Genomic DNA, 19,598 nt, shown 5'->3' on the forward strand with positions numbered 1-19,598 from the left:
TCTATGGAAGCTCGGTGAGAACGCTGAACTCTTTAGTGAAAGATCTTTACTTATTTACCGACAATAGAAACTGGATTTGTTAGAGAGCCCAAATAGGTCAGAGAAGTAGAACACAGCACTGACTCCCAGGAGCTATGAGCCAGAGCCAGGTACCTCTGGCCCTTTCTCCCTGCTTGTTGGTCCTCCCGGAGGTACACTGCCTCTGGAAATGGAGGTTCTGTTTAGCTGCCAAGGCTACAGCTGTCATGGCCCAGGAGTGCGGCTGGTGCTTTTAAGAACGCCTGAAGAGACCTGGTGGATCAGGCTGCATAATTTTAAAAGCCTCTCTCATGTCTGCACCCCCAGTCTCTTTTCCCAGCAGACTCTCCAGCCTTTCCTCATAGAGAAGGGGCTCCAACCCCCCCCCACCACCACCACGTTGGGGGCCCTGCTCTGTAATGCCCTCATGGAGGTACCAAGAGCAGAACTGTTCCCAAATCAGGCTGAAACAAGTGATCCCCAGGGGCATTACAAGACTGGCCTTTTCCTAACCCCCCAACACAGAGCCCCACTTTTTCACCCCTGCTGCAGCAGACGGGCGATGGGTCCACTGCGACCCCAAGAGCCCTAAGCAGACGTAGTGACCCATCTCAGCACCTTTAGGGGATTATGAGGGGGGAGGCTTGAAAGGTTTAGGCCAGCACCTGGAACCGGATTCAGGCACCAGTGCAGCTAAGCAAGCACTGGTGTTACGTGTGCTCCAGAATGAGTCCCTGTCAGGACTCGTGCAGCCGCGTTTGAACCAGTTGGAGCTTCTGGAGCAGTCTCAAGGGCAGCCCTGCATAGAGCGAGGTGCAGAAATCTAGTCCAGCTAGCTCAGGCTGGGAGAGTGCGGCAGGCCTTGGGCCTCCGCTGTCAATGAAGGGTCTGGAGCCACTCCCAGATTTTGATGGTTAGTTATCCTCAGCAGCCAGAATGGCAACTGCAAAAACAATTGAATTTAACCAATAAGTGGGAATCTCTTCCAGACTTTGGCAACAGTGAAGAGGGGGAAATGCAGCACGGAAACCGGGAAGCAGAGACGACTTGTTAGGGAGCAGCCACCTCTAGTCTGCAGAGTTGGGTTTGCTTCCCCACTCCTCCTCTTCCACATGCAGCCAACTGGGGGACTTTGGGCCAGTCCCAGTTCTCTTAGAGCTGTTTGCACACAGCAGTCCTCTCAGAGCTTTCTCAGCCCCACCTACCTCACTGGGTGTCTCTTGTGAGGAGAGGGAAGGAAGATGTGTGTCCTTTGGGTAGTGAAAAGCAGGCCCGTTCTCCACCAACTGCAATGGTTGCCAGTTGAATTCCGGGTCAGACTAAAGGTTCTGGTAATTACATTCAAGGCCATACGTGGTCAGGGCCCAGTGTACCTGAGGGACCGCCTCCCTGACTATGCCCCCAGAAGAGCTCTACGTTCCGCCACCACCAACCGGTTAATGGTCCCTGGCCCTAAAGAAGTCCGCCTGGTCTCGACCAGGGCCAGAGCATTCTCTGTTCTGGCCCCCACCTGGTGGAACGAGCTCCCGGAGGAGATCAGGGCTCTGATGGAGCTTAAACAGTTCCGTGGGGTCTGCAAAAGGGAGCTCCTCTGCCAGGCATTTGGTTGAGACCAGGCATAACCAACAGCAAATGAAGGGCCCCTGGTCCCCCCCCCTCTCAAAACTCCACCAGAATACTCTGTACTTCTTCGTACTGTTGCACTGTTTATATTGTTCATATTGTTATATTGTTATATGGTTACAACTCTTAGTTATTAATATTATTGTACTGTTATTCATATGTTATAGACTGTTTCATGTACTGTTCTTATGTTCCATGTAAACCGCCCTGAGCCTCCGGGGAGGTAAAAGGTAAAGGTAAAGGTATCCCCTGTGCAAGCACCAAGTCATGTCTGACCCTTGGGGTGACGCCCTCTAGCGTTTTCTTGGCAGACTCAATACGGGGTGGTTTGCCAGTGCCTTCCCCAGTCATCACCATTTACCCCCCAGCAAGCTGGGTACTCATTTTACCGACCTCGGAAGGATGGAAGGCTGAGTCAACCTTGAGCCGGCTGCTGGGATTGAACTCCCAACCTCATGGGCAGACAGATTCAGACAGCATATCGCTGCCTTACCACTCTGCGCCACAAGAGGCTCTTGCGTTATATAAATATAATAATAAAATAAAATAAATAAAAACTAACTTTTCTAACTTCAGCTAAACAGGATGGAAACTACTCTTTTGGTTAGGGATGCAAAGAAGTGTTGGTCTCAGAGTAATTCCTAGCAGTAACCTAGCTCATTAAACATAACACCTTCTTATGCTAATAATTTACTCACATTTTGAAGAAATTCAAATTGTGCTCATTTTGAGTTCATTTGTGGGAGGGGGGAGGGGATTTCTCAGCTTTGCCTGTATTCTGCCCCCCTTCAGATTGCACAACAGGTACCCAAATGTCCCCGTAATCAGAGGGCTTGCTGGAGAAACTTCTTCTGACCCACGTGGGAAGGCAATGGGGCTTGAGAGCAGGGCAAAAGCAGAGCGGGGGCCTCTGGGAGTGCATATTTTGGAGGGTGGCCTCCAAATCGGAGACCTCTACGTGAGAAAGGCTAGTTGGAGCAGCACCTCACAGGTTTTGCTTTGCCCCCCAGCAAGCCTTTTGATGTTGATTTGATACATGAGTGCAGTCCTCTGAGGAATAATTTGACCTCTGAAGAAGTCCCTTCGGGGTCAAAATGTAGGGGTCCAGTCTATGTTGGTCTATTCGATGTGCAGCTAGAAATGGGATGTTCTAAAATCACGATGGCCATGTTTTGAACTACTGCACTTTAATATCTGAACATTTTAAAATTATATTGCAGCTCAACCATTGGGTTCCTAACTAGACAGTACTTTCTACCCCCATAATGGGCGAGGCGTTTTGCCCTGTGAGTCACAGCTGATGAGCCACCCCCAGTCCTGAGGGGGAATGGGTAAAAGTGGGTGTGGCCCTCTCTCCAAGGGCCAGCCTTTGTAATGCACGCACCCAAAATTGCTAAACACCGCCAGGCCCTGGCAGGGCTCAGACACGGAAGTAAAACAGCTTGTTGAACAAGTTGCTCCTGCAAGGGGCTGTTGGGGGCCTGGCCGAGGGGGGGCCTTGACCAGCTTTTGACCTGCATTCAGCTCTGCCACATTTATCCCCCCCCCCAAATAAAAAAACGGCCAGACACCAACAAACCAGGGTGCTCTTAACAAGGGGGGGGGGGTTGCCGGGAGAAGTTGGGGGGGGCCCTCTGGGAATGAAGTTCAATGGGGGAAGCACCTCACAGTAGGCCCAGAGGATTGTCTAGAAAATGTTTCCCTGCAGTTCTGGAGCTCCCCTTGATGAGGCCCAGCGCATTTCCCATTCAGATGTGCCCCCAAAGGAGCACCAGAGACCACTTATCCCTCCTTCCTCCTGACAACCCATGCTCACCGCATCTCCCCCCCAACCCCACCCTCTCTGGCTCTACTGCCATATCACCAGGAAATCCCCAGGCTGGAGATGGCAAGCCCAACTGGCCCTCATGACCAAACCAAAAGCTGGCAGAAAAGCAACAGGACCAGGACTAGGAGTCTGGGCAAATGGAACTTTATTCAACAGAGAAAGAGGTTCAAGCAGGAGAGCAGGAGGAAGACCGGCGAGGGGAAGCCCAACAGCAACACGTCCACCCCCACCCCCCACTCACGAAGCCTGGCTCTGACATCTCCCACGGCTGGAATTCAGTGCACCCCCCACCCCCACCCCAATGCATGCTTTCCGTCCACCTGAAGGATGCCTGTGGATCTACATTCCCAATGGCCAGGGAGAGCGGAAGAAGGAAGGGCTGGCTTTTTCTCAGAGACCCCCAGTAGATCCCAGGTGAGAACAGGGAGAACCCTAGATTTGGACTGTCACCCGTAAGGGCCAACCCCCTCTCCTGAGGTTGCTGCGCAGGGTCACCTGCAGAACCACCACAAAGGGCTCCCCCCCCCCTGCAGCCTGGTTTTGCATGCAGCAACGCCACAGACCTGCTCTAGGGTGGGGTCTGGCTCCTTCTGGACACAGCCCTAAGATGCGCCCTCCCCAGAGTGCCTTTGCCTCTTTGTCCTCTCAGGGTCCCACCATGTGAGCAGCCCTTGCGTAAAACCTGCTGCCTTCTCAGCACAAGAGAACAAACAGCCGTGTCCCGATCAGGCGACCGGCCTCCCTGCTGGTGGAAGCACTGCCCATGCAGAGATCAGCCTCGCAGAAGTGCCCAACACAGCTAAGCCGTGGAGACCAGACTCCTCTGAGCAGCAGAACGCTTCAGAAGGGAATCAGTCCCCTTCCAGGACAGTCAACCTCTAGGCTTCCCAGAGCACCACACAAAGGCTGAGGCATACCAAGCTGGACGCAGCAGCCTCTTGGCGGTCCACCGAGCATGAGACTCCCTCTCAACTGTCCCCGGCTGGCAGCAGTGAAAATGATTCTGCTTCTGTTCTGCCCTTGCCCATCCCAACCTCCCCTGTCCTCCCAGAAAACCCCACAGGCTTCCTGCATGGCTGTGAAGCAGCACCCCCTATAATATTTTGCTCCAGGCACCTGAGGGGCCTCTGAGGCCCAAATCCTCCTTGCAGCTCCCCACCCCCACTGGCTCCACCACAAACTCGTCCAGACTCTGACAAGTTGGATTTATGAATGGCCAGAAAACAAGGGGAAACAAGCAAGTCCTGTTACCCACCCAGCCATCTGGCCACATGGATTCAGGTTTCAGACAAATCCCTCCCGGTTGTGATCAGTTCACACCAGAGTGTTTTAAATGCTCTGAATGTACGTAACAATTTAACTGGCAAGCTGAATCAATGGAAGATTTAGAACCGAAAACCGGAGGGTGACAAGGCCAGGCGGCTTCTGTGGAATGGCGACGGCCCTTGAAGGTGGTCAAAAGAGGGGAGGCGTCCCAGAGCAGCAGAAAAGGGCAAACCCTCAGCCCCACCTTTCCCCGTCACACCCTCTGCCCCAGTGCAAAAGAAGGCATCAAGAGCTGCCCCCTAAGGATTTTCTGGCACCATCACACAAAATGACCTTCCTGCCAAGAGCATTTCCGAAGATGCAGAGCACAGAAACAGCTGTGGCACATTAGCAGTGACAAGACACCCATTTCTGCCTTTGGCCTGTCCCCAAAGGCCACCTTCACCAGCAGCAGGACAAGGCCGCATGCTGGACCCCTGGAAATGCCCCTCCTTTCCACTGACACCCTCCACAATTGGGGGCGCACACATCTGGACTCCTCAGGTGTGTAAAGGGGCTTCTGCCGACTGGGACTGGGCTGTTTTGCCTTCCCTCCGGGTGCCTTGTGGGAATATCGGCCTCCCAGGTGACTGTCCAGAGGAACAGAACCCCTGGCAGGGGGAGATGCCCCTTCTGCAAGGCCTCCCCAGCACCCTCTGTCCAGAGACTGGCCGGAACGCCTCAAGCCTCAGCATCCTGGCAATTGTGTCTGTCTTTGGCATTGGCCCCCCAGGACCAAGAGAACAGCCGGCTACCAAAACATCCAGCGTGTGCATCTGGAAGGGGGAGAGTTTAGCTGCTCATGCACCGGAGGACGGGAAATGCAACAACGGGAAACAGCTGCGGGAAGGGCATGCAGCTCCGAACCAAGATCTGTACAAGAAGAACCATCTGGAGGAACACAACTTTGGCTGGTTCGTGGGGAAACAGTGGGATATAGCTGTGGCTGACCACAGCTGCCCCCCCCCCCACTGCACTCGAGGCAGAACCCCAGGCACGGGAAATGACTTTCAAACAGAAAGGGTCTCTTCTAGCACGATCCCCCTCTTCACATAAGACGGGATCCTGACCTTCCCTGGACACACCACACGGCCACGGTTCCCCTCCCACTGGAGCACCACGTCCCTCCAGGCTCACCACGTTTCAAGTATACACCCAGGATTCCCAGCCCCAGAATCTTTGCCCAGCAGCCCCGCCCCAAGGAAGGCGTCCGGTCCGGCAAGGGCCTCTCAGCTGCGCATCTCCTCGCCCAGGTGGCTCCGCCGGTGGGCGGCCAAGCGGCCCTTCTGGGCAAAAGCCTTCCCACACACCAGGCACCGGAAAGGGGCGTCCCCCGCCTCCTTCGGGCCCAAAAGCCTCCTGCCCTCCTCCCGCTGGAGGACCCGCCCGCCCGGGTGGACCTTCTGGGGGTCGAGCAGGCTGCTCTTGCCCTCCCCGCGCTCCTGGCAGGCAAAGGCGGCTCCGTTCCGGTGGGGCCTCTCCTGGTGCTTGACCCGGAGGGGCCTCTGCGCACAGCTCTCCGCGCATCCGCTCTCCGCGCAGGGCTTCTCCCTGCCTTGCGTCCGCGGGGGGGCCGAGGCCTCCTGCTTCCCCTCGGCCGCCACCCCGCAGTCCCCCTTCTGGTGGGCCAGGAGAAGCCGCTGCTCCCGGAAGCTCTTCCCGCAGGCCGTGCAGGGAAAGGGCGTGTGGGCGGCGTGCACCCGCTGGTGCGTGAGCAGGTTCTGCTTGAGGGTGAAGCGCTTCCCGCAGACTCCGCAGCTGAAGGGCTTCTCGCCGGTGTGGATGCGCTGGTGGATGATCAGGTTGTGCTTGAGGCTGAAGCCGCGGCCGCACTCGGCACAGAGGAAGGCCCGTTCCCCGGCATGCTGCTGTTTCTGGTGGCGCAGGAGGCCCAGCGGCTGTCGGAAGCTCTCCCCACACACCAGGCACTTGTGCTCCTCCTCCTCCACCTGGCTGTGGATCACCAGGGCGTTCTCGTCCCCCGAGCCCTCCTCCCAGGTGGCAAGCGGCAAGGGCCTCTCTGCTGGGGCCGGGGGGGACCCGGCCTCCTCCTCGGCCCCCTCCATGGGGCTGCAGCCTGCGGGAGAGAAAACACAACCCGGGTGTCCGTGAGCAATGCCCCACGCCAGAGGAGCCAGCGCCCCACAAGGAAGGCACGCCAGCCGGCCAGCCCCGCTGGTGTGCCCACCTCTGCCGGGGGTCCTGCCCCTCAGAGAGCCTCTCCACCTCGGAGGGATTTTTTGTTCCCCGGAGATCTGCAGGAGGGGCTGTAGGCCTTGCCTGTTGGCCGGGCCAGTGGGGTGGGCTGGGGCCTGACTTGCTTAGTTCTCCTTGGGTCTCTTTTCCACCGCGGGCCCTGCGAGGAAAGGAGCCGGCGAAAGAGGGGGTGCCGGGAGGGCCGGGCGGCGGCGCCCAGGAGCCCCCTCGAGGCGAGCCTGAGGGGCGGCCCTGCGGACGGCCTCGGCGCCAGCAGACCGCCGGGCAGGGCGGCGGCAGACCCGGCACCGAGCCGGAGCGTGGCTGAGCGGGGGGCTTAGCTTAGCAGCCAGGCTGGGAGGGAGGGAGGGAGGGGACCCCGACGGGTCGGGCGTCTGCAGGGCATTAGCGGCGGAAAAGGGGGGGGGGGTTGCAATCGGCACCTGCGGGCGGCGGCTAAAGGAGAAACCCCGCAGCCGGTTCCGCCGCGGCCCCGGCGAAGGCGATGACGTCGGAGCCCAGGACTACTCGCCCCAGCATGCCGTGCGGCGGACGCCCGGCCGGCCCCCTGGAAGGGCGGCGAGGAGCATGCCGGGCCCTGAAGTCCTCGGCGGCGGGGCAAGGAGGGGGCCTGCTCCAGCCTTTCCCGCAGCGCCGACTCACGCTTCCCGGCCCCGATCCGGAACCAGGGGGAGACCGGGAGGCAGGGGGCAGCGTCCCACCCCCCGGGCGACTCCCTCCCTCCCCAGCAGGGCGCGGCGACCGGCCAAGGTCAGGCGGGGGCAGAATTGTGGCGCCCCCGGCCACGTGGCCCGTTCGCCCGCCTTACCTGCCTACCTGGGTGCGGCGCCTGCTGCTGCAGCTGCTCCGTCCCCGGAGAGGCCGTCGGGGAGGCCGGGGTCCGTCCCGCGCGGGGCTTGCTGCGCTGCATGATCCTCGGCCCGCGCCGCTTCCTGCCTGCCTGCCGGGCTGCCCGCCGAAGCGCCCAATGCGGCCCGCAGGATGGCGCGCCTGGCCCGGCCCCAGTGGGGTGCGGTGCGGGGAGGAGGAGCGCGACGGGCCGAGGCTGCGCCTGCCCTCCTGCCGGGCCCTCCGCTGCGCTCTGCCGCCTCTCGGGGCAGGGAGTTCCGCCGGCTTAGCCCCGCCCGGAGCCGTAAGGAGGCGGGGGAGCCGTCGTGCATCTGCCCAGGATCGGGCCGCCCTTCCGCCGTGCTAAGCGCGGCGCCTGGACGGCCGGGGAGCAGCTGCGCCGCTTTGGGACACGGACGCCCCCCACCCCCCAGGGCCGGGGTTCGATGTCCGCCCGTCCACATGCAGCCAGCTGGCTGACCTTGGGCCAGTTCCAGTTCTCGCAGAGCCCTTCGGTCAGAGCCCTTTCGGCCTCCTCTACCTCGCAAGGTGGCTGTGGTGGGGAGAGGAAGGGAAAGGTGCCTGTAAGATGCTTTGGGACTCCTCTGGGGAGTCACTTTTAAAGTTTTTCAAGGCCAGGGACGTTCAGGGGCCAGCTCCCTCAGGGGTCTCCCACCCAAGTGCTCGCAGCGGCTGCCTCTGCTTAACTTCTGAGATCTGACACCACGGGCTAGGCCAGGGCAGATTTCCCTTGAGACCCCGTCCAGCCAGCCGCAGGTGCAGTGAGAAAGGTGGATTTGGGCTATAAATGAGCGACTTGGATGAAGGAAGGTGCTGCTGCATTTTGCCACTCCAGGCTCTGATAGCCGCTGTCTGGAAATATAATTTGAAGGTTTTCCTCAGCATCCGCTGCCTTAAAACCCTAACATGAGGGAAAGGCTCTGAGCCAATCCCCTGGACAGACAGGGATGTCCTCACATCCCAGGCAGGCAGCCCCCCTCACCCTCCCTCCCTGGCCTCCAGGAACCTCCCTGTCCTCCTTGGGAACCCTGCTTACAGCAAGAGGCCGGCCAAAGCTGGTGGAAGCTTCAGGCCCACTCTGGGCACTTTGTGTGGGGCGCTGGAAGATGGTCCAGGGCCCGATCCCCAAGTCAGGTGCAGACACGGCTCACCTGCGCAGACGGTGGTGGAGCCCTTTTGGCCTTTGCCATACAATCTCCTGCTGGAGCCAGCAGCCCCCTTAGACCCGGGAAGTCTCGGCCTCAGACTGGAGCCAGGTATGCAGGGCAGAGGTCTGGCCGAGTGTCCGTGGGGCCCAGGCCCACCCTGGGTACATCACACCCTAGTCAGGGCCAGGCCCACAAGGGAGCGGCTGGGCCCCAAATCTGTGCAAGTCAGAGGGGAGGCCTTTCCTCCCAGGGAAATGCAAGAGGCAGCCATTTGCAACCAGAGGGGGGACCCAGCTGCAGCAGTCGGCAGGAGCCCCAGGAGCACCACTTGGCCCTGTCTCCCCCCCACCCCACCCCACCCCACGGCTCTCCATCCCAGTGCCTGCCTGGCATCCCCCAGTGGGTGGGCCTTGTCAGACAAGGCTTTTCCTCGGCCACTGGAGAGGGTGGGCTGGGCAGATTTTTAGAAAATGTCATTTGGGCACAAAGAGCTTCGCTGGGTGGCTGGAGGTCAGCTGTGGCAGACATTTTATGGCTGGCTCCGCCCCCGTGGCAGCCGTTTTGTGGCTGTGACCAGCCCTTTGGAATTCCAAAGATGCCCGTAGGCTCAGAAAGGTTGGGGACCCCTGCCCTAGAGGGAGGGCCGGGGTTCGGGCCTCCCACTTAGCCCAAAGATCCACGGTGGCCCATGCCTTAACATCCACTCCGTGCTCCCGGGGAACTGAGCTGTCGCCTCGGGTGGTCCCCGGAGCTCTCCAGCCACAGCCTCGTGGTCGGTGCCCATAACTGGCACAGCAGAGCTGGCAGAGCAGACACACCATTTGGGGCTGCCAGTGAGGAGGGGGGCCTTTTGAATGCCCCTCCTAGGGTGTTTGGCTCTTCAAAACCCGCCTCCTCAAAGATACGGGTTTGGGTTCCCATGCTGCTGATCATGGCCTTCAGCACTCCCTAAAGCCAGCCTGGAGCCAGCCCTTCATCTGGAGAACTGGGCTGGAGTCCTCCCTCTTCACCCCTGCAGCCCACTGGGGGACCTTGGGCTGGGCACAGTTCTCTCAGAGCTTTTTCAGCCCCGATGACCTCCCAGGGTGCCTGTGGTGGGAGAGGAAGGCAAAGGTCTTTGCGGACCGCTTTGGGACTCCGGGCAGTGAAGAGCAGGGAACAGAGAAAGCAGCTCTTCTTCCTCCTCTGGCTTTCTCCCACAAGCCCTGCAACAGGCACCTTGGGAGCCATTCCAGGCACCAGCCTCTGCAGGAGAGCATGGAGCCCCATCTGCCCCCTTCCAGCCACTTTCCCACCCTGTGGACTCTGCCAGGGCTCCAGAAGAACCCTGCCCTCAGGTGGAGCGTCTGGCCCAGGGCTGGGTCCCCCACGCCTCCTCCAGGGCTTCAAGCTCCAGGCCAGCAGGGAGGCTTCAGGAACCAGGGAGGCCCTGGCCCTCCTGCCCCTGGGTGGTGCCTGGGAAATGTGACTGAGAGGAGGCCCAAACAAAGGGGACGGCCAAAGCTACGAGGTTCTCCAGGGGAACAGGTTGCTGTAGCCTGGAGGTGGAGGGTAATTATTGGGAAGGTCTCCAGACCCCACCTGGAGACTGGGAACCCGGCCCATGCAGGAGGATCCCCCGGGGCCAGCAACAGAGTCAGCCCAAGGGCCCTCACCGCTCTGGCCCATCCCCTGCTGACAGCCGGGGGAAGCTCAGACACTGCAGAGCCGCTGAGGAGGGCGGCCAAGACAGCTAGGGGCTTGGAGCCCCTCCCCTGCGAGGAAAGGCTGAAGCGTCTGGGATTTCTCCACTTAGAAAAGAAACAACATGAGAGAGGTTTACAAAATTATACACGAGGAAGAGGGAGTTGACAGAGACTAGAAGTGGGGGCATCCAATGAAGCTGGTGGGCAGGAGGTTCAGGCCAGCAAAGGAAGGGCCGTACTGAGAGCATGATTCAGAGGAGGGAGGGAGAGCGAAGGGGATCAGACAGATCCATGAAGCGGCTGTCAGTGGCTCCCAGCCACGGTAATTAAAGCGAACCTCCATGTTCAGAGGTCCTCAGCCTGTGAATCCCAGTGCCAGCCAAGCAAGGCAGATCTTCCCAGTGTGCAAATGGAAATCATCTTTTACACTACTCTGACATGCATTCAAGACCTAGAATCATGGAATTGGAAGGGACCTGCAGGGTCATCTAGTCCAACCCCCTGCAGAATGCAGGAAATTTACAACTCTTTAGTTTTGCTCTTTTATACAGACCTGTTTGGCCTCACCTTCTGCCTGGTCCTTTCAACTGGACGTGGTGCCGGGGCTGAACCAGAACCATGCTGCCTGCCAAACAGAGGCCATCCCACTGTGTCAAACAGCAAGACATTAACACACAAAACTGCCCCATATACTGAATGAGCAAAAAGCCACGCAGTCCCCTCCTGACTGGTCATCAGGTAGTAGCTGGAGAGAGAGCCTCTGCTCGGCCTCAGGGAAAAAATGCATCTCAGTCCAAGGAGTTCAGCAGCAGGATGGGCTGCCTCAGGAGGGGGTGAGCTCCCCCCCCCCCCGCCCATGGCCATGAAGCAGCAGCTGGACAGATCCTTCTCCTGGATGCTGGAGGCTGATCATGCTCTGAGCAGGGGGTGGGACTAGATGGCCTGCATCAGGGGTAGTCAACCTGTGGTCCTCCAGATGTCCATGGACTACAATTCCCATGAGTCCCTGCCAGCATTTGCTCATGGGAACTGTAGTCCATGGACTGTAGTCCATGACTACCCCTGGCCTACACGACCCCTTCCAACTCTTACATTCCCCGACTCCTCCTAGGGTTAGTTAATTAAAAAAAAAGATAGTTTTAAAAATGCACCCCCCCCATCCAACTGGAGCAACCTCTTTTGAGAAGGTTCCACAGGATATTCTTGTTCACAGGTTGGCAAAATGTGGTATTGATCCTAATTCTTTCAGGTGGATCAATAACTGGTTGACAAATCGTATCCAGAGGGGACTTGTTAATGGTTCAGCATCTTGGAGAAGAGTGACAAGTGGAGTTCCCCAAGGATCTGTCCTGGGGCCTGTGTTGTTCAACACATTTATAAGGGATTTATGAGGGATTAGAGGGGATACTTATTAATTTTGCAGATGATACTAAACTGGGAGGGGTCGCAAACACAACTGAAGACAGCAACAGAATACAGGATGATCTTGATAGGCTCGAGAAGTAGGCTAAACTTAATAAAATGAAGTTCAATAGGGACAAATGTAAAGTTCTCCATTTAGGTAGGAAAAACCAAATACACCAATATAAGATGGGGGAGTCTTGGCAGTAGCATATGCGAAAAGGATCTAGGAGTCTTAGTAGACCATACATTGAACATGAGTCAGCAGTGTGACTCAGTGGCTGAAAAGGCAAATGGGATTTTGGGCTGTATCAAACGGAGTATCGTGTCCAGATCATGGGAGGTGATGGTACCGCTTTACTCTGCTCTGGTTCGGCCTCACTTGGAGTCCTGTGTTCAGTTTTGGGCACCCCAGTTGAAGAGAGATGTTGACAAACTGGAGCGTGTCTAAAGGAGGGCAACAAAGATGGTGAGGGGTTTGGAGACCAAGACACATGAAGAAATGTTGGGGGAGCTTGGTCTGTTTAGCTTGGAGAGGAGACGACTGAGAGGGGATCTGCCAGCTTTCATGTAAAAAATTTCATAATGTTCCATGTAAACCACCCGGAGCTGTAAAGTATGGGCGGTATAGAAATCCAAATAAATAAAATAAATAAAATAAATAACCATCTCAAAGTATTTAAAAGGGTGCCATATGGAGGATGGAGCAGAATTGTTCTCTCTTGCCCCAGAGGGACAGACCAGGACAAATGGGATGAAATTAATGCTAACGAAATTCTGTCTAAGCATCAGGAAGAAGTTCCCGACAGTTAGAGCAGTTTCTCAGTGGAACAGGCTTCCTCGGGACGTGGTGGGGTCCATCTTTGGAAATTTTAAATCAGAGGCTAAATAGCCATCTGACGGAGAGGCTGATTCTGTGAAGATTCAAGGGGGTAGCAGGTTACGGTAGATGAGTGATTGGGATGTGAGTGTCCTGCACAGTGTAGGGGGTTGGACTAGATAACCCATGAGGTCCGTTCCAACTCTATGATTCTATGACTCTGGAGTGACCCTGGGCTTACTAGTAACCTTGGTTGGGAATGACTGCACTGGACCGTATGGGCAGTACATCGTTAGTTGTAAGGTATTTCCTGGGGTTTCTATCCTGTCAGCCAGTCAGTCTAGATATCCTTGGGAGGTCCCTCAGGGCTGGCTACTGGTTATTGGGGCTTTCTAGGGAACCATGCTGCCTCAGCAGTGAAAGGCAGCCTTCCTCCCACAACAGTCGTTCTACCTAATCAGCTTTGGGTCTCCAGATGATCATGTGGTTCCCCTCGACAGTCCAGTCCTCAAATTACAGACACCTCTATGTTTAAACTCACTTTGGTAACACTTCCCACATGACAAAGGCCGGTCTTATTTGGAAGTCAAGACTGATTTAAGTGGGATGCAGACAAGCCAAGCTCTTTGCTGTACGGCTTTTAATTCAGCTTAATCATCCAGTGCATTTACAGATCGGCCATTCTCCCAGTGGTAGGTGACCCGGACAGACACGGGACAAAAGACACGCTTGTGCAGCTTCCCACGTCCAGCAGCTGGGGGCAGTGCAGCAAGCCCAAATCTGCAAGCTGTATTGAGAAAGGGGCTTGGCCCCACCAGAGTCATGTTCCAAGCAGGCCTCCCCCTGTTTGGAGGGATTGAGAGATCACAGCCCGAGGCAGACAAAGAAAAACAAAAACAAGTCCAGTTTCAGGGACCTCTAATCAGTCAGTCCACGGAGCCCCTGGTGAGGAGCTCAGGGAAAACCCCTTGGAAAGGAGTCACTTTGTGCCGGGACCACCGTTGGCCAACCCACTGCCGGCTTTCATGGGGCGACTGTCCAACTGCCTCCAGACAGTGGCTCTCATGCTGCTTGTTTACAAGCCGGACAGACACACTGTGGGCACTGCCGGTCTTCCCACGCAAACCTTAGAGTGGAGAACGCGAACTCCTGCCCTGCTCCTCCTCCTCCTCGCCCCCACCAGGCTACCAAAAGGCAAACTCTGGCCACAGCTGTCCTCATTCTCCCTCCCTACAGCGATTCCGCTTCCACAGTCGGTGCAGAGCCCTGGCAGGCCCCCTTCTTGTGCACCCTCAGGTGCTTGGTGAGGTGGTGTTTCTGGACAAAGCACTTCCCACACTCCGCACACGGGTAGGGCTTCTCCCCTGTATGGTAGCGCTGGTGCCTCACCAGGTTTGGCTTCTGGCTGAAGCACTTCCCACACTCCCCGCACTGGTAGGGCCTCTCGCCTGTATGGATCCGCTGATGGATGGTGAGGGCCGACCACGAGACAAAGCCCTTGCCGCACTCGTTGCAGATGTACTGCTTCTGCTCAGGGGGGTGCGGCTTGAGGGCCTCCGGCTTCCAGAAGACCCCCTTCTTGGTTTGGGACAGAGCCCGCGGCCGAGTGCCAGGCTCCACAATCAGGACCGGCTGCCCGTCCACCTCATGGGGGGGGCTCAGGAGATCGGGGAGCTGGGAGAGGCTTTGGTCGCTAGCAGTTGGGGAGCTCCATGGAGGACCGAGCGGAGGGTAGCCCTGCTCGCCCAGCAGTCCGGTGGCCAGGAGATCGGCCCCCACATGGCCAGCCCGCTGGTGAACCGTGAGTGCCCCCTTGGAGGGGAAGCTCTGCCCACAGGCGTGGCACTGGAACCCTCTCTTGGCCAAGTGGGTGCGCTGGTGCTTCACCAGGTGCTGCTTCTGGGTGAAACCTTTGCCGCACTCGGCGCATGAGTGCGGCCTCTCCCCGCTGTGGTAGCGGAGGTGACGCAAGAGGTTGGGCTTCTGGGTGAAGCTCTTCCCGCACTCGGCACAAGGGAAGGGCTTCTCCCCAGTGTGGATGCGCTGGTGGATGCTGAGGGAAGACCACCAGGTGAAGCCCTTGCCACACTCACTGCAGATGAACTTCTTCACCCCCCGTCGGCGGCCTTTGGGCCTGGCCCCCCAGCTGTTGCCTGCCCGGGTCTCCTCCTCCTGCCACCGCGCCACCGCCTCCTTGTAGGCCTTCTGCAGCTCCCGGAAGGCCAGCTGGCGGTGATGGGCATGGAGCTGCTGGTGCAGCTGCAGGACCGCCTTGCTGCCAAAGGGACGCTGGCACTCAGGGCAGGCGTGGGGGCGGGGGCGGGCCCGCAGGTGGGTCCGCTGGTGCTTGGCCAGGTGCTGCTTCTGCCGGAAGCTCCTCTCGCACTGGACACACTTGAAGGGCCGCTCCCCGGTGTGGTTGCGCTGGTGGCACAGTAGGTTGGGCTTCTGGCTGAAGCAGCGCCCGCAAGTGCTGCACCAAAAGGGCTTCTCGCCCGTGTGGATCCGCCGGTGGATGTTCAGGGAGGACCGCCAGGCAAAATGCTTCCCGCACTCCCTGCAGGCAAAGTCACCTTCCGTCACACCTGACCGCTGCCTCACCCGGCCCTCCCCCACCCGGAAAACCACCCTCTTGTCACACAGCCCGTCTCCCACCAAGGCCTGAGCATCACTGGGGTCTCCCTGGCCGAGGTCTCCTCCGCCGTCTAGCAAGAGCACAGCTGGGCCCGGCTGGGTCACCAACAAACGCTGCCGCAGCTGCCTCCTCCTCCTCCTCCTCCCCCCAAGTCGCTGGCAGTGGCCGCCTTGGCTGGGGGCCTTCCCGGGGGCTCTGCTGGGTTGCTCGGGGTCTGCTTCCAGAGGAGGCTCCTGATTCATTTTGGCCATGGGCAAAACACCTGTAAGAGCCAAGCCAGCATATTTTCAAAGGGAGCCAAAGGATCCGCTCAGACATCACTGGGGCCCAGTGAGCGAAGCTGCGGCCGGTGCACAGGTCAGGCCACGCTGTGCCCCAATTGGCAAGCCCCACCACGGGGAGCCGCAGGGAAGAGGAACAGAAGAAGAAGAAGAGTTGGTTCTTATATGCCGCTTTTCCCTACTCGAAGGAGGCTCAAAGCGGCTTACAGTCGCCTTCCCTTTCCTCTCCCCACAACAGACACCCTGTGGGGTGGGTGAGGCTGAGAGGTAAGAGACCCCAAGAAGGGAGAGAGAACAAGCAGCAGGTGGAGATTCCCCTCATCGAAATGGGGCAGGGACCCGCCCGCCAGTGAAGCTCTCTGGCCCAGTCTGGCATCTCTCTAGCCACAGAAGGCAGCCCCAGCAGTACAAGGGACAGAGGATGGAGCAGAGACCTGGGGTGGAGAGGCTGGCCTGAAGGGGCAGAGAGGAACAGACATGCTTCACGTGGGGCAGCCACCACCTCAGTTGCTCTAGAGGACAAAGGGGGCATGCAAGAGAAGCCGTGATACCATGGGGGGGGGTGAGGTAGGAGTACCAAGAATCAGCAAGAGAGGTGCCACCTCCCTGGAGACCCAGGGCCTGGCACACAGAGAGACACATGGGCTCTGCGTTCCCTACCCCCAAGTCACACCTGTTGGGCAGACCCCTGGACCAGCCATTTCACTCCCCCCCCCCACAGTAGACAGCCCCTTCCTCCTCTTGACCCACTTACCCTCCTGGCCCATGGCCCAGAACCTCCGGCAGAAAGTGCTCCAGACAAGCAAAGACAAAGGCCTGGGGACTCAGGTTACGCCTACTAGCAGCTGCTACTCTATCCCCTCCCAAAGGCCCTTGACAGCTGTGCAAGTAAGTGGCTTTTCTCTTCCTGCCCTGCCTGGCTGCAGGAACATGGAAGAAACAGTCCCCCAAGTTCTCCCAGGCTGGCTACAGACTGTGTTTTTGGGGTTGCTGAACGAGTGGAACAGAGCAGTTGACTCCAAGGGCCCCCTGAAGACCTACACGGAGTTCTTCCAGGCGCGCCTGCACACCAAGGCTGGCCGGCGCCTGGAAGGACGCTCTCTGCGTTGGCCTTCGAGGGGCCGCGGGATCCAAACGGGCGGGGCTGCTTCAGAGCACGCGGCGGACGCTGGAATGTCAGAGAACAAGAAAGCCCGCGGCCGGCATGCGAGCCCCGGCAGGGCGCTCTGAGTGCCCCGCAAGAGGCGCCCGACGGGACGGCCCCTCCGTTGCAAACCGGCAACCCGCTTGGGAGGGGAGAACCCGCCCGGCCGCCCGGCCCGCTTCTCCTCCGCGCTCGGAGCTGGACGCAGCCTGGGCTCCTCCGGCGCCGCCCCGGACGGCCCAAGCAGGCGGCTGCCCCGACCGGACCCCGACCACGGAGTCCCCGGGACCGGGCGGACGGGACTCTCCTCCGGCACTCGCCCCCCCCCCCCCGGGGAAAGCGCGCTCCGTCGCGGGCGCTTCTCCCCCTCCCCCCTCCGGTAGCTGCCGGCCGAGTCCAACGCCCCTGCCGCCGCCGCACCTGCCTACCTGTCACCTCTCCCGCGGGCCCCGCCCTTAGCCGCCAGGTAGGGCGGAAAGGGGCCTCACCTTGGCGGGTCGCCCTCCGCGATTGGCCGCGGCGACTGCCAGTCTGAGCTGGGGGGGGGGCCGTGAGCCGGGGGCGCAGGACGCGCGAGGGCGGGAGGAGGAGCCGGCCAATCGGGAGGTCGCGAGTGCGCTCCGCCCCTTCCCCAGCGCTGCGGCAGCCTTAACCCTTGCGCTCCCGGGTACGAAAGGGCTGTTGGGCTACTTGGAGGCGGGGAAGGCTCCGGTGGGCTCCGGGGCAGTTTGGCTATATTCCCCCCTGGAATTCAACCCAAACAAATGGCATCCAGAGAAACTGGCTAATTCCGGAATCTGTTATACATTTTACCTAGACGTTTCCAGGACGTTCAATTGTTGTTGTTAGGTGCGAAGTCGTGTCCGACCCATCGGGACCCCCTGGACCCCCTGCGGGACCTCTGAGTAGCTGTTTCGTGGCAAGGGAACTTCTAGAACAAAGGGAAATTGCAGAAATAAAAAGTTATTACAACACTCAAAACAATGGCATACCCTGGACTCAACAAGGACATAGGATTTTTTTATTTCACTATGCATGCTAATCTTGTTCAACTCTTGTATCCACATTCTTCTCTTACTTCATTTCACGTGGGACAATGTGACTGTAATGTGATGTTAGTAATACGTAATTGTAATTTTGAATTTACCGTAATTCTCTGGTCTCAGGACAAGATAGTTGCCAGCACAGCTTGTCGCTTGCAGGGATGCTTCCACACTTGGGTGGAGATGGAGGGGGCCAGCAACTAGTCTCTTTTAATTATTTATTTTTACAATTGGGAAAGTGTCTGCCATTAATTACTGACATCGAATGTTTTATTTCTCCAGTGTTTTTGTGAACTGCAACTAAACTAAAACGGACTGATTAGCTGTTTTAGCAAAGAATTATCATATAATTTAATTTGGATTATGACAGTTTACTAATCTTTATACAGCTTTGGCTGTATTCATATTTGGGTAAGGGCTAAGTGGGCGGGGCCCCTCACCAGGACAGACAGCAGTGCTAGCCAATTAAGTGAGGGCACAATCTAGGCCCTCACCAGGACAGGGCAGAAAGCAAGGAGGAAGCGGCAGGACACCATGAGTAAAGACGGAGGCCTTGCCCTCAGGCCTAGAAGCACACAGGGGGGTGGGCTTTGCATCTAGTTTACCATAATTTGCTTTTACCTTATATCTACAGTTATGGTGGCAATTCATTAGTCTGAGGAAGAGTGCCTGCTCATGCCTTGAATAAATCTTTGTTGGTCTTAAAGGTGTTCTTGGGCTCTGTTTTTGTTACTTTACCAGAAGTTAATGACTGGTCAATTTCTGCTGCTGCTTCAGACCCACATGGCTGCACCCACCTGGACTGGTTCTGAACCAGGTCCTCTGGCCTCTCCCTTGGGAAACCCAACAGGGGCACAAACGATTCAGCACCTTGGCCACGTAGGGAACCTAGTCAGGTTGGGGAGTCATAGAATCATAGAATCATAGAATCATAGAATCATAGAGTTGGAAGGGGCCATACAGGCCATCTAGTCCAACCCCCTGCTCAACGCAGGATTAGCCCTAAGCATCCTAAAGCATCCAAGAAAAGTGTGTATCCAACCTTTGCTTGAAGACTTCCAGTGAGGGGGCGCTCACCACCTCCTTAGGCAGCCTATTCCACTGCTGAACGACTCTGACTGAGAAAAACTTTTTCCTGATATCTAGCCTATATCGTTGTACTTGAAGTTTAAACCCATTACTGCGTGTCCTTTCCTCTGCAGCCAGCAGAAACAGCATCCTGCCCTCCTCCAAGTGACAACCTTTCAAATACTTAAAGAGGGCTATCATGTCCCCTCTCAACCTCCTTTTCTCCAGGCTGAACATTCCCAAGTCCCTCAACCTATCTTCATAGGGCTTGGTCCCTTGGCCCCAGATCATCTTTGTCGCTCTCCTCTGTACCCTTTCAATTTTATCGATGTCCTTCTTGAAGTGAGGCCTCCAGAACTGCACACAGTACTCCAGGTGTGGTCTGACCAGTGCCGTATACAATGGGACTATGACATCTTGTGATTTTGATGTGATGCCTCTGTTGATACAGCCCAAAATGGCATTTGCCTTTTTTACCGCTGCATCACACTGCCTGCTCATGTTTAGTTTACAATCCACAAGTACCCCAAGGT

General features: G+C 57.7%; 2 protein-coding genes across 5 annotated transcripts; both read right to left on the reverse strand.

The window, feature by feature from the left end:
• Positions 1-3,597: 3,597 nt before the first annotated feature.
• On the reverse strand, positions 3,598-8,518 carry LOC143820936 (uncharacterized). 4 transcript variants are annotated; one of them, XM_077304367.1, is made up of 2 exons: positions 7,800-8,518; positions 3,598-6,851 (listed from the first exon to the last, which is right to left on the reverse strand). In XM_077304367.1, exon 2 carries the CDS (start codon positions 6,838-6,840, stop codon positions 6,004-6,006), a length of 837 nt encoding a protein of 278 aa, XP_077160482.1. In that variant the 5' UTR covers positions 6,841-6,851; positions 7,800-8,518; the 3' UTR covers positions 3,598-6,003. The 4 variants fall into 4 exon arrangements, with proteins under 4 accessions (XP_077160482.1, XP_077160480.1, XP_077160481.1 ...); XM_077304365.1 differs by having other exon boundaries at positions 7,808-8,477; XM_077304366.1 differs by lacking the exon at positions 7,800-8,518 and adding an exon at positions 7,414-7,519.
• Positions 8,519-13,496: 4,978 nt separating this feature from the next.
• On the reverse strand, positions 13,497-18,037 carry ZNF775 (zinc finger protein 775). The gene is made up of 3 exons (XM_077304168.1): positions 18,033-18,037; positions 16,852-17,337; positions 13,497-15,451 (listed from the first exon to the last, which is right to left on the reverse strand). The coding sequence occupies exons 1-3, from the start codon at positions 18,035-18,037 to the stop codon at positions 14,125-14,127; spliced, it is 1,818 nt and encodes a 605-aa protein (XP_077160283.1). The 3' UTR covers positions 13,497-14,124.
• Positions 18,038-19,598: the final 1,561 nt, after the last annotated feature.

This window comes from Paroedura picta, chromosome 11, assembly GCF_049243985.1.
Source record: "Paroedura picta isolate Pp20150507F chromosome 11, Ppicta_v3.0, whole genome shotgun sequence".
Taxonomy (NCBI): Eukaryota; Metazoa; Chordata; class Lepidosauria; order Squamata; family Gekkonidae; genus Paroedura; species Paroedura picta.